Source organism: Sparus aurata, chromosome 1 (genome assembly GCF_900880675.1).
Source record: "Sparus aurata chromosome 1, fSpaAur1.1, whole genome shotgun sequence".
NCBI lineage: Eukaryota > Metazoa > Chordata > Actinopteri > Spariformes > Sparidae > Sparus > Sparus aurata.
The window spans coordinates 28,829,691-28,843,568 of NC_044187.1; the positions used below are offsets into that span (position 1 = coordinate 28,829,691).

The 13,878-nt window shown below is 42.8% G+C and overlaps 1 protein-coding gene across 1 annotated transcript; it reads right to left on the bottom strand.

Moving 5' to 3' along the window:
• Window positions 1-1,040: 1,040 nt before the first annotated feature.
• Window positions 1,041-8,019, bottom strand: LOC115589405 (myeloid-associated differentiation marker-like protein 2). Its single transcript, XM_030430249.1, has 2 exons — window positions 6,658-8,019; window positions 1,041-5,293 (listed from the first exon to the last, which is right to left on the bottom strand). Exons 1-2 carry the CDS (start codon window positions 7,146-7,148, stop codon window positions 4,645-4,647), a joined length of 1,140 nt encoding a protein of 379 aa, XP_030286109.1. The 5' UTR covers window positions 7,149-8,019; the 3' UTR covers window positions 1,041-4,644.
• Window positions 8,020-13,878: the final 5,859 nt, after the last annotated feature.

Sequence of the window (13,878 nt, forward strand, 5' to 3'; positions counted from 1 at the left end):
TTCCCAGAACTAAGCAATGCTTACCACAGACTTTTACCCAGGATAGAGAAACACTACCCTTACATCAGTGTAATATTCCCTTACATTAACAAAATATACTATTTCAGCGTATCATAGGATCACAGAAAAAGGTTCAGTGTAATGCACAAAAGATTGCTTTAATTTCTCAAAGGTTTGGAGATATGTTGTTGTCAGAGGAACCACAAAGTATATATCTAAGCTTCTGTGTCTTATAATGCGACACCAGCTCTCTCAACCATTAAGTGTGCCTGGGAGGTGATCAGTCTTCTTTCAATCTTGGGAACAAAGAAACATTGCTTTCTTGTAGAGGTTCATCATGTATTCACTTCATTTTATAGGCTTTCTTTCTCGTTAGATATAAAACATCAGCGATCAGTGAATCGGGTTCTATCACAAGAATGTTTGATTCAAGTAGATGAATGGCTGTCTAAAGGCAAAACAATATGGGTCCAAATCAAAGGATATATACTACATTGGCAACTAACATCATAGAATACCATGTCTAATAAAACCTGATGTCATGTTAACTACTTCCGAAGCATACAGCTTGATTTACATAAACCCACAATACGTAATTTCTGCCGCTAGGGGTCTCTGTATATACAAATGCAGAGTTGTTGTGTGGGAGGGGCGAGAAAGGAGGGAGGGCATAGACGCTGCAGAGCTGCTCAGATGAGGCCAGGTCTGGAGGAGAAAGTATTCTGGAGGAGTAAACACCCAGAGTCACATCGGATCCTGCTCTGATTCAGCGCTGTTTACTGACGGGAGGAGAAGTGAGAGTTTGCTTATAAAAATATGCGTTTCATCTTCACACCCGTTTATCAACCTGACTGCAGCAGTGATCGGCGGAGATGACCCCCATTGTTTCATCTGTTCTGAACTGTAGTGTACTTCATGAAGATAACGTTACAGAGGGGAGAGGGGACAAAGAGAGTACCAGAGTCTCTGGTGAGTGGGGAATTAAGTGAAAGTTGGCCTAAAAAACAAAACAAAAAAAAACACACCTTCGATGCCGCCAATGTGGCTGTCTGGGGAACATAAACGCAGGGTTAAAACTTGCTTTCCTCATATCCTCACGGATAAGGTAATGTTTTAAAGTTTTATTCACATACATTTCGTTTTCCCTCCTCATTCTATCATTTCGTCATTATATCTATCTAATGTTACTGGCTACCAGATGAAACGCATTTTACTTCGAGTAAACTTCTGGATTTGACTGGGTTTGAGCATTATTGGAAACATTTGGGATAATGTAAGTAAACCACTCAACAAAAGGTGGAGTTCTTTTGAGACATTGTAATGCAAAAATCTATATTCTATATTATACCTTTAATCGGGACATCAGCAATAATTGGAGAAAATACGAATACCCACTGTGAGCATGTAAATTCATGAACGTAAACACCATAAACTTTTCAGGGTTAGTTTGCTGACATGTTAATTTACAGGGCTCGGACAAAATAATGTTGTACTGCTGTTATAAAGTTTAATGGATTGAGGCTGAATCATATTCGTATCATATTAAGGTGTTTCTTTTATTTTGTCAGCCCCTGAAATTCTTAAAAAGAAAACCCCTGGTCTGATGATATACTGTGACTACAGCGAGTGCCTCCACAGTGAGCGCCAACTGTCTTTTGTGTACAGAAGCTTCCTAAAAGGATGCTAAGCTAGAGGAGTTGGCATAGACTCAAATCCTCTGGGACCAAATATTTAGCCCTCAACAATGTTCCACACAACATTTGGCAAAACAAGAGCCAAGAGCTACGGGGGGGGGGAAGCTGACATCAGCAACATGCGCCATCAGAGATTAGTCACGACAGCCAGCCAGCAGTCCCCTGTCCCTCCACGTCCCCCTGGCTGGAGAACAGGAAGGGACGTTATGATGGACACCTGTCGCAGCTCATCTCTGTCAGAGGAATTTATGCACCATAGGCTGTGTGAGTGTGTGTGTGTGTGTGTGTGTCACAGCTATGTTTAAGACAGAGGCCTGCAGGGAGTGAGAAGTAAAATGAGTGCCCAACATGGAACAGCTGCTAAATGGGGCTCTGCAGAGGAGCAGGGAGTACACGGGGCTTAATGGAGCTACAGACTGCTCTGTGGCACCACTGTCCGTCACTTTCAGTATCAGCTTTCTTTGGGTTCTGGCATATTCCGCCAATGTTATACACAACATACTTTGGAAATATTAGTCAGAATAAGAAGAACACAAAGCACTGCTTCCAGGGAGCCTGTCGTGAGAGGTAATTCTGTTGGATTTATCAGAGGATAGAAATGCTCTCCATGGTAACGAACACACAAAAATTGTTTATTCAATGACACAAAGTTATTTATTGACGCACAAATCACCAGTTTACATAACCCCCCTTATAATCCACTGTTCATCTGCTCTTTCTGTCGTGTTTCTCACTTGTAGTTACTTGCTAATTTACAAAAAATATCAAGAATGGCACAATTTGTGAAATGCTGATCTCTCAGACACACAGTGACGTTTTCTGTGGTCTTAGACAGATTTGGATACAAGAGCAGCCAACTGGTGATGGATTTGCTGCCGAGCACCATGACAGTTTAGCTTTACATATGTGGCACAGTGGCTTCACGAGGACTTAATATAACACGTCCATAGCACTCACAGATGTGACAGGGGAATACGTTGATCCTGGATTAGAGAGATGAGATTCACTGAGGTGACCAAAGCAGAGAGGAGCAAAGGATGGTGAGGAGGAGGGTGAGGAGACGGGGAGATGGAGGAAGGGAGGGTAAAAAATCTTGCGAGACGGAGTAAAGGGAGGGAGTGAGAGAGTGAAATCTCAATCAGGAGAAGAGGAGGGGGGCAAGGAGAGACTGGAAAGGCTAAATTGTGGCAGCCATCTGTCTGTTTTATTCTTTTGGAACAAGAAGATAAGAGAGGATGGCAACCAGAAAGGCCTTCGTCTCACGTCCTTTAGCCCTGGAGTGTGCAGAGGTACTGGGGTATAAATTCACACTGTCTCGCACAGGAATTATTGAATTTAATTGAATATCAGTTTGAAGGGGGACCAATGCAAATGCAGTCAGCTGGAAGGCCAGTTTTCATTGGCAAGACTGTGTTTGATAAATAGGTTTTGGGTTAATAAATTTGGCCACCTGCGGTCAGTGCAACAAGCTGTCAACACAACACCGATATATAACCACATTGTAAAATTGATATGGCAAACTTGTGAGTTGCCTATTTACACACCCAGTTGACATGGAGCAACATTTTGAGTCACCTGGTGAATGTAAGTCCGATATTCACTCGCTTTTAGCTCTCTTTTTGGCCTCCACCAACTCCGGAGGGAAATATTTGGCTCTTTAGCTGCAAAATGCTACAATCTAATTAGCTTACTCTGTCTGTCTTTTGTGTTTCAGTGTTTTGTAGAGCTTATTCGTTAAAGAAACAGCTGCGTGTAATGCAGCAGTAAAAAAAAAACTAAGAGCGTTGAGAGTGGATCAAAACGTGAAGTGAAGTTTTGAGCTATAAAAACAAACCACAGTGAGCTAAAAGATGCTAAAACACTCTGTAATGCTGCGAAGTGCAGAGTAGAGGGATTCTCTGTGGGGTTATCCTTTCACACACACACACGTTACTCGATAATATAAAAGTATCAATTATATTAGCTTGAAGTTTATGCCTGGCAGCTGAAATTACATATCACAGTGTAAAATCCCACAAATAACCTCTTAACACACATATTATTTGTACCTGACAGTGTAAATGTAGAAAATGCATGGAAAATCATTTTTTTGTTTGTTTTTGTTGTTGACCTGTTGATTAAGGACAAACAAGGTCACGCCATCCTCTGTAAAAATGTGCAAACACTCCTTTGTCACTCTGACCTTGTTCGAATTGCTCAATTGTGAATATTGTGTGTTTTCAAACGTGGCAGCCTCGACAGCAGGTCAACCCAGCAGTGCAGTTGGATGAATCCAGCTCTTATTTTTAATCAGAAACTGAAGGAAGCATTTCATAGAGAGCTTTTAAAGACTCCAGCCTCTTATAAATGCTGTCTCACGGCTTCAGTATGAGTGCAGACGGCTTGTGTTTATTTTTGGCAGCCTGTGTAATGTGCGTCGATCTCTGGTGTGGGGTTTGCAGATGACAGGGATGCCACGCATGCCAATGCCAGATGTACTATTTATATTTCGAGTCTTTTATGTATTATTTGAGCAGAAATACAGGCAGCCCGTAAGTGTGTGTGTGTGTGTGTGACGGGGTGGTGTTATGCCGCAGGTCAAGAGGAGCAGGAGTGTCTGAGTTTATGAGGATTTGGCAGGACATACCAGTCGGCCCTGGCTGTTTGGGCGAGGCTGGCTCTTGTCCCAAATCTCTCAGGGGGCAGGAGAGTCGAGTTAAAGAGATGGGATGTCACCTCAGCGGGGTGTGGCAGAGGGGTCACTGTGGCAAAATTCCTTTTTCACATTCCACACTGCTGTCACGTGTAGTTTGGGGTGTCTGGGTGCCTCAGCAGCAGCACCAGTGACCCTCAATATTTTATGTGTCTTTAAATACAAAAAACATACACTAGTCAAAACGAAAAACAAAAGTGAAGCAGATAACATAACTTAAACCTGTTAAGCCTGTGCAAAATAAGCTTCCAGATGGTGCTACACTCTTGAGTTTGTGGGCCTATGTGAGGAAAATCGTATCCTCTGGGAATAGATCAGGTCAGCCAAGTACAGGCTGAAGTTGACAACGGAGAACACCGCCACCACGACCTTGCTGTCCCATGGACAATTTCCTTGAGGGCAGGACGACGGCCTCCAAGGAGAGCCATATTTTGTGTCAAAGCAGAACACCGGCCACACTACCGATGCGCTCAGATAGAGCAGAACCTCCAGGAGGGTGCATACCACCACGAAGCGGTCGAAGGACATACAGCGCACAGCCTTGGTCCGTCCACACACGGTCATTACAACCACCACTACGGTCAGAACAAAGCAGAAAGCATAGACGACAACACAGTAGATGGTGCCAACGTAGCGGTAGTACTCGCTCCTGTTGGCCAGAGCTCCAAAGATGATGCAGGCCACGAAGCCCTGAACAACTTTGAGGAGGCCAGAGACGGTGGCCATGTAGCCCACCACAGCCTGGCCCGGCCTGGCTCGGCACAGGGCCACTTCAGCCCCGTAGGCCAGAGTCCCCAAGATGGAGCAGACGGTCACAGCGATGCGGAAATTTCGGACATCGCAGCCGGCGTAGGGGCACTCAGCTCGGACAAAGAAGAGAGGGTAGACCACAGAGGCTGTCACATACCTGCAGGAGAGGACAGAAAGCATGAGTGTAGTTATGATGTCATCAAACCAGGAAAAAATGATGCTCTGGAGTGTCACACTGGGGCGAATAAAGGCACTGACTGGAATACATTTTGTAGTGCTTTGAAAAAAATATTCCAAAAGTCAAAGCTTTCAACCTCAATCAGTGGATAACAAATAAACCTTTACTGACTGATTTGTTGGCCACTTGGGGGCAGAACAATGAGCTGTAAACGCAATACTAACGCATAATTAATTTATAGAGCTGATATGGTGAAGTTCTTACAGTTGCTCATTTATGTACAGATCCAGCAGGCAGGTAGAAGCGTGAGCATTTCGAGCCACGTTTGTGTCCATCTGATGAATCCAATATTCTCTCTCTTTTAGCTCTGTTTTTGGTCTCCACAATGTTTACTTTAGATTCTAGCTTTTTTTCTGTCTGCCAATGGGCGGCTAGTGTATAGTACAGTTACTTGGAGCATTGTTGATGAAAACAGCTGCTTTCTGCAGATGGAAACATAGCAGAGAGTGCAGAACAAGAAAGCGATGAGAGCGAACAACACACTAAAGTCACAGTCTGAAAAATGCAAAACAATTAGCTGAAAGATGCTAAAACAGGAGCTAAGGAGAATTGTAGAGTTAGGTGGTCGATTCATCATTAGAAGCGATCCCTTTCACCTTTTTCCCCCATTGTAAATGTACAAATATTCATAATGTAACAGCTTTAAAGGTGCATTATGGAGTACTGGTGAAGACACTTTGACTGGAAGAGAAAAATCCTTTGTTTGCCTTAGACAACAAAATTCACAAAGGAAGGACAACATAGTTTCATACTGTTTTACTTTGTTTATATGTGGCGGACCCTGCCACCTTTCTAGCTACACGCAGTGTTCTGAGGACCTTACTTCCCTCTGAAAACAGCTTGTTCATTTATTTATGGAATAAATATATATCTCTCAGTTTATTACCTCATTGATAATGTAAATATCAAACTTTGAATTTCTTCCCAAAAAATTACATACTGCGCCTTTAAACTAATCCAGGGCAGAACCAGAGTATAACTTCTTTTTAAAATATTTTGACTAGTAGACAACCGTAGAAAAACAGCAATACAATACAAATAAAAATGATGTTTCTTCAATAATTAAATGAATGAATCTTCAAATTGCTGATCGGTGGATTTCTTATAGATGCAGTAATGGATGTTATAAAGGTTTTAAGAGGAAAGTGAAAGTGTAGGTACACCCTGTAGCTGTACACTTGATGTTTACTTTACATGATGAAAACAAAACATGTGAATGCAGAGTAATATCCAGAGTTTTGTTTGAACAGAAGATCTGACAAACACCTGAACATGTGACTTACATAAGCGTGGCGAAGGCAGCACATGTGACCGTCAGGTTATCCCAGGATATGGGCAGGCAGCTGTAGAGACGAGTAGCATCCAGGAAAAACACCACAACAGTCATGCCGAAGCAGAAGCACCACGCCGCAATACAGAAGACACCTTGTGAGCCGCTGAAGCCTGCAGTGTGGACCACCATGGCGATCACTGCACAGCCCATCGCTATCTGGCAGAGGCGGGCAGCACCCAGAGGTGAGCAGAGGGCACGCTTGTTGAGGTATGGACCACCCTGGGAATCCATTACTGGAAGATCTTCAAGGGGTAAAGCCTTCAGGAGCTCAAAGAAATACTGGACATCCAGTAGTTGCACAATAAAGGATGTTGAGTCTTTGAGCTTCAGCTCTAACTCAAAGCTAGTCCCAAAACAAGATCTGAGGAGCGTCCTGGTCAAAGGATGGAGTTTTTCTCTTTCACTGTCTTGACAATGTCTCCCAAAGACAAACAGTCTCATACAGTTTAAGAAATAATACAGCTTCAGTGTTATCCCTGTGAGCAGTTATCTTGAACGAGTCCGTCTGTGCCCTCTTTCACATTTCACGTGTTGCTGGAAAGTGACGCTGTCTTTAAAGTCAGAGCTTCTTTGGTGACAAACACTGTTGACACCTCCAGTGTCCTTGATGAACATACGTTAGTATATCCAGCTGCTCAGGTGTTTTCTGGAGCTATTGTTACGTCGTGTAGGGCGGAAGGCTCTGGGTTTTTTGGGCATCATGGCAGGGTCGCACTCTTCTCTTTCTGCTGCTTACAGACTTGGTGGGGACTTTCTGAAACTCTATTTCTGTGTTAATGAATCAGCATTTTGCAGTCTGGACAAATGGCAGGGGAAAAGAGACAGGGGACTCTTTTCTGAAATCTTCCGGAAGAGCTCCAGCAGGCCAGCCGGGCACACACACTCAACTTTTCTACTTAGCGTTCACACTGACTCATCAATCACAATTATCCAGACTCATCACCCAGAAAAGCTGGAAGATGGTTATGAAGTCCTTGTATTTTGGAAGAGCAAGTTTTTCCTCTAAATTATGAGAACCTGTAGATCCTGTGAGTCTGGTATGTTTATCCAGCAGTCGTCAGTGCATGGCACAACCTGGGCAAGTCCAACCTGCCAGCTGAAATGCTCCGGTCCAGAATCTTGATCCACAATCCCCAGGCTGACCCCTTGAGTTCGGCTTGTCATCTGTCGCTGTACTCGCTCATAGTGTGAATCCACGTGGCCTCGTGAGTCAAAGTCACTGTCAGCTCTCCTTAAATATCGACTGTCATCTTCTTATGCTCTCTGTCACGCACTCTTCCTCTCACACTTTCTCCTTCCTCACTGTCCCTCGCTGTGCTGTGAGGAGGGGGTGCTGCCGGCCAGTCAGGCCAGGGTGGAAGATATTTAGGGTTGGGCCTTCAACACATGGGTGTCGGAGGGATGTGTACTGTGCATGTGGCTGGGCGTGGAGTCGGGGACTGCAGACACATTACAGACCCTGTGGAACGGGTGAAATAACTGAGCCCATGATGTCAAAGCATGCCCAGATAAGGACCAACACATGATAGTCAGGATTTATTAACTCATGTTGTGTTAAATCATGTAGTCTCGACAATGATAGAACTTTATTAAAAGGTGTTCAGGTCATCTTTCCTCTTTTCAACATCAATTTGTGACGCTGAAGCATCAATCCTGTTATCTTCTCATACAACAGGAAACCATTTTAGATGATGTCCAAATGTAGATGTACGGTGACCGTGAGGGACAAAAGACAAACACATTTCAGGAAACACAACAACATTTCAGAAAACACTGCCTTTGTTATTTTTCAAGTTTGTCATTGTGTTTTATGAAATTCTGTGGGGTTTTTTAAAAATGTTGTTGTGTTTTGACCCTCAGGGCCACCATATAATTCCTCCTTTGTAACCAGGACACCGTGTGACCTCACTGATTCCCAGAGATCAAGTGTCGCCTGTGTGACGCCAGTCTGTTGGCAGTTGGCAGCTTTGCCACGCCTCCATAACAACGCCACAGGAAAGCGATTTGCACCTCATCTTCCACTGTTATCAGTCGCCACCGACGCCCACTGTACATCTTTGGTATCACAGCAAATGCAAGTGCTTTCTCTGTGGGCCATAGGCTCAATCATCATTGTGTTACATAATTTGATAGATTGTGATTTAACATTAACATATCAACATATTTATTTACATGAAAATCTTTGAGATTATTATTTTAATACAGTATTCAATTTCCCATAGCTCTGTTTTGGTCTCCACCACCTCCTGAGATAAATAATTTGTAAAATGCTCCACCATGTTCACCAGCTCCTCCTACTGTGTCTGTCTGCTGTTCGTTGCTGAACAGGTAGTGAACGGTAAAGTGAACTTATCAGAACTGAAAACTGCTGAGAGGGGAGCTGACTGATTCTCCATTTTCAGCACAGCGTTCATATCAAATTAGAAAATTAGCATTTTCTGAAATATGATTAAAAATCCAACACACTGAGCGCCATGTCCTCAGTTCAAGTTACATTGTCGCATGGTAATGATGTCACAGCTACGGACTGACTTGAAACGTCTGCACTGGGTAACCATGTAACAATAACTAAATATTATGTATTGTACTGTAGATGAGTGAGAATAAAACTGTAGGATCATTTCACGGCAGACATCAAGAAACAATCCACATCAAATCGAATCCTTACCTCCACAGACATTGTAAATATATGTTTTTAATTAAGAATTTATAGAAGTAAGATATAATCTGTAGCGTAGAGTTGCCCTCTGCTCATCTCTTTAGACCTCACACTGCCCGTTTAAATAATAATAACAATACTAATAACGAATGAATATCAGTTTTTGACACGTTTAGATTAAAACTTTCTAACTAAATTAAGCACTTGTAATGTATGGGCACTAAGATCCATGATGATGACCATACTTAGTCTTTTAACTTTAGTATGACACTTACAGGAAATGGACACAGCAACATCTAATGGAAGACAGGGACATGGTAGCCTGACATAGTTCATGACTGATATATCATCAGGGATTATGTGTGTGTGTAATGTTACAGCAGCAGGGATTACAGCACTGAGTCCATCGTGTCCTCCCATCTCAGGACCAGCAGCAGCCTGTGTGAGGCTCCTCTGCACTCCTCAGGTCTCTGTCTCCCCCTGCAGGCGGGTGACAGCCTCTGTATCTCTCTGCAGCTCCGAGAGTTCACACATGTCATGATAGATAGATAGATAGAATTACTTTAATGATGCCAGACTGGGAAATGATTTAAAGTATTTATATAAGGGAGACACGTAGTCATGTGACATGTTCTGTAGTGAAGGTAGAAGGTCTGCACTGTATGTACACATAATGTTCAAAGAGAGAAACACATTCATGAATACATTAAAATGTATTTATAAGAACAGACATAAATAAATAGAGAAATCCATAAATACAGTAAATGTGGGGCGTGTTCTGGTATAATGTTTACCATATCAGTTTAGCCTGTTAGCATGTTGATATTTGCCGATGAGCAAAAAAAAAATGGAAGCTGAGGCTGACGTGAATGTCACCAGTTAAGCAGGTCTTCAGTCATAAACAAAATATTGGACATTTTAGTTAAATGTTGGTTGTGCTAAGTGATAATTCAGGGCATCAGGAAATGTAGTACTGCTCATCCTGAGAGGAATATGAGTTTCTGCGCCAAGTTTCTCTCCATCCAATGGTTGGTGAGATATTTCCGGAAAGTGTCAGATCAACTGACAGACCAGCATTACCATGTTTAGAGCCAGGCTGTCACCGTGGACTGATATCAAACTAGATGCTGTAAATCTTCAGTAATTACTCAAGTTCTCCATATAACTGTGAAGTTATTTTTTTATTATTATGGTATGAAATCCATGTTCGAGACTTGATTTTGCTTCGACTTGTCTCGTGCCGGGGTTACCCTCTCACCCTCCTGGTCGCCCATACTCACCCTGATCACTTTATCTGACTCTCCATCCTGCTGTTGGAAACTACTTCAAGTCGACATAGAAAGTAAAGAAATGAATGAAATGGAAACAGATGTGACCAGTTAAACTGATGTTTATTTTAATTTATATTGTTTTCATAAAGATTATGATTATATGATTATCTATTATCATGGGATGGGGTGGGTGGAGGGTTTGTGTTAGTGAGTAGATGCTACAGGTTAGGAGGCAGGTTGGGGTTTCAGGGGGAAGGATGCTGATGTCTTCCCTGAGTCCACCCAGCGACCGGGTTCCACTGTATTAAAATGTTCAGTTTTCACCCTAGTATCCTTCCTCTCTCTCTTCACAGATTTCTCCTCTTTTTATCTTCCTTTTGTTTTTCTCACTTGTCTTCATCTCCTCCTCCCTGACTTTTATTTTGGAGGTGAGCTCCTGAAGAAAATGAGAACAGTATTTCTGTTACTTTACATGAAAAAGACAATTCTGAACCAGCTGTTAGAATCCAACAGGTGATTACTGTGAAGTACAGTGATGATCTGAGGCAGCGTACCAGCAGCTGGTTGGTGGTGGAGGCGAGGCTCTGCTCCAGAGCGTCACACCTGCTCCTCCACTGCTCTGATGTCCGAGCCAGCATGTCCAGGGTCTCCAGACAGGCGGTCTTTCTGGCCCTTTGGAGAGCTTCTTCTTTTTCTTTCAGATCCTCCCGGAGCTGGCGCACCTTCACCTGGCTGTTTCTCATCTGGCCAATCTGAGTTTTCAAAGATGTATTTTCATCTTTGAGAGACTTAATCTCAGAGATGGCGGTGAGCAGGGCGTCTCTGAGTCCCTGCACGACCGCGCGATGGAACTGCTCAGAGTTGTGCCGTACAGCCGGCGTGTTTAAGACGTAAAAGGCAGCAACAAACTGCAACGGCTGAAAGACAGAAACATACATGTCAGTCCCACAGTCTGATGTTGACATCGGATACACAGAGAACACAACCTGTGTGATGATTCACACAATAAAACGACATACTATTTATGTTTTTATATAAATATATCAGAGGTTCTATATTTCCCAATGTGGTTTACTGGACACACCAATTATTAATGATGCATCCATTTAATCCTGTATGAAAATTAATCTGATTTATAACGTTTTACCATGTTTTTTTAAGCTTTAGACAACAATATGAAGAAATTAGAGCAAATAATAGGCTGGACTAGAGAGGCACAGTGCTGAAAAAAAGTCTGTTCAGGTCAAATAAGAAACTCTTACCAGGTTTCTGTTCATGTCGCTACAGTGAAGTTGTCACAGTGGCAGTAAAGACAGCAGACGTGATCAAAGTTGGTCCAAAGAATTCAACAAAAAAGATAGTTTGATTTCAGAGTTCAGTTCAGCAAACACGAAGACGTGTGGACAGGTCAGGTTGTCGAATGCGAATGATGTTTTGAAAAAAACCACCCACAGACGGTGTTGATCTTTAAACTGTCACAGGGCATCATCAGAATTCTGCTGATCATGGCAACAGGAGACAGTTGAGGCGAAAAAATATTTTATTGTCTGACCACCCTTGATTCCCACACAGTAAAATACATAAAACAGATGTGTAGTATAATATCTGAAGAGGTGTTTCAGAGGTCTAACATAAATGTGCATGTTACATCATCTGATTCTGTTCCCTTGTTTAATGCCTAAATAAACAAAATACACAAACTGACCTTAAAGGACGACACAATTTAATACCGCTTGACTTTGTTTATATGTGGCGGACCCTGCCACCTTTCTAGCTTCAAACAGTGTTCTGGGACCTTATTTCCCTCTGAGAACAGCTTGTTTATTCAGTCATCCCAAAAATATTGTATTATTACCTCATTAATATTGTGTGAATTTCTTCTCCAAAACTACACAGTGCACCTTTAACACTCCCCATGTGATTCTGAGGAGCTGCATCAAAAAACTAGGATCTATATCCAGCTAAGGACCGGATTGAAGACTTAATTTTAACACTCCAGTGGTGTTTTTATGTGCTATTGAAAAAATAATTGTTATTCTGTTTGCTACAAAATGCATCTGCCAATCGATGCTCGTCACTGAAAAACCCCCACAATATTTCTTTGACGTTGAGGAGCAGGAGAGATAAAAATAGACAAAAAACTAAACGATAATAAAGATTAATGAGGTTACTTATTATATCACATTATTTACTCTTGAAGCAGGATCATTCGATCATTGTTTACTTAATAACTGAGTGGTGGCACAGATGAGATTGTGAGGCGTGAGGATGGAGCTGAAGACTGGAGAAAGAATTGCCGTGATTGGATGAAAGTTTGGGGATTTGAAGCTGTAAAGAAGTCATATAATGTCGCTCCATCTCTCTTCTCAGCAGGGCAGCTGCGGTCTTGAGGAAGTACTCGTCGTTGCTGCAGCTGCCACCAGGAGCTGCTGTTGTAGCAAGGCGCCGGTGCAGCAGCAGCTACAAAGACTGAGGCCCCATGAGCTGACACCACAGCTTTCATCACAGCCCTTGATTATGTCTTTATAATAACCAAATGAGCAACTATTACCGACTTTCTTTGAATATTTTGACTTCAAATGAATCAATGAATTCATATTTCTCTTTTTTTTCTATGTATAAGAGTTAAGGGGTGTGAAGCAGTGTGTGAGAATAAGGTTTCTGCTGTGAGTTAAAACTTTCCTCACTGACACACAAACAGCACAAACTGCCGCTCTGCTGTTAGCGCCCAGTCGCTTTATTTGGCATCAAAGACTTCAGGGGCAGTTGGAAGTAATTAATTTGCAAGAGGGAGACAGCTGAGTGTGTGTGTGTGTGTGTGTGTGTGTGTGTGAGAGAGAGAGAGACAAGTGGATGAAACGCACTCCTCCCTCATACTCCCACAACACACACACACTACACAGGGTCCTGCTCCCCTCTGTGCTCGGCCTCCTTTTGAAGTTCTTCCTGCAGCTCAAAGAGTGAATGAGGAGGCGGCAGGGGGAGGGAGAGGGCCGAGGAACGTGTTGAACGTGTGTGTGTGTGTGTGTGTGTGATGGTGACAACGTGTGAAAATGCGGCCGCACGCTGCTTGTTTACAATTACGTGGACTGTCAGGTAATAAGTCAGAGCGTGTGAGAGTCAGAGGCCCGATGAATTTCTGTTATCATGAGGTCTGTTAGATCGCAGCTGTGGTCTCCATGGCTCCAGCGAGGCAGCTGAAAAATGTGGAGCTGCTCTTTAACACCACCAGACACACAGA

Bases quoted from the DNA above. Each gene is read 5' to 3' on its own strand.
- LOC115589405 (XM_030430249.1), bottom strand. From the start codon at position 7,148: ATGAGACTGTTTGTCTTTGGGAGACATTGTCAAGACAGTGAAAGAGAA. The intron at 5,294-6,657 runs GTAAGTCACATG...CCTCTCCTGCAG, and splicing joins GCTGCCTTCGCCACGCTTAT to GTATGTGACAGCCTCTGTGG.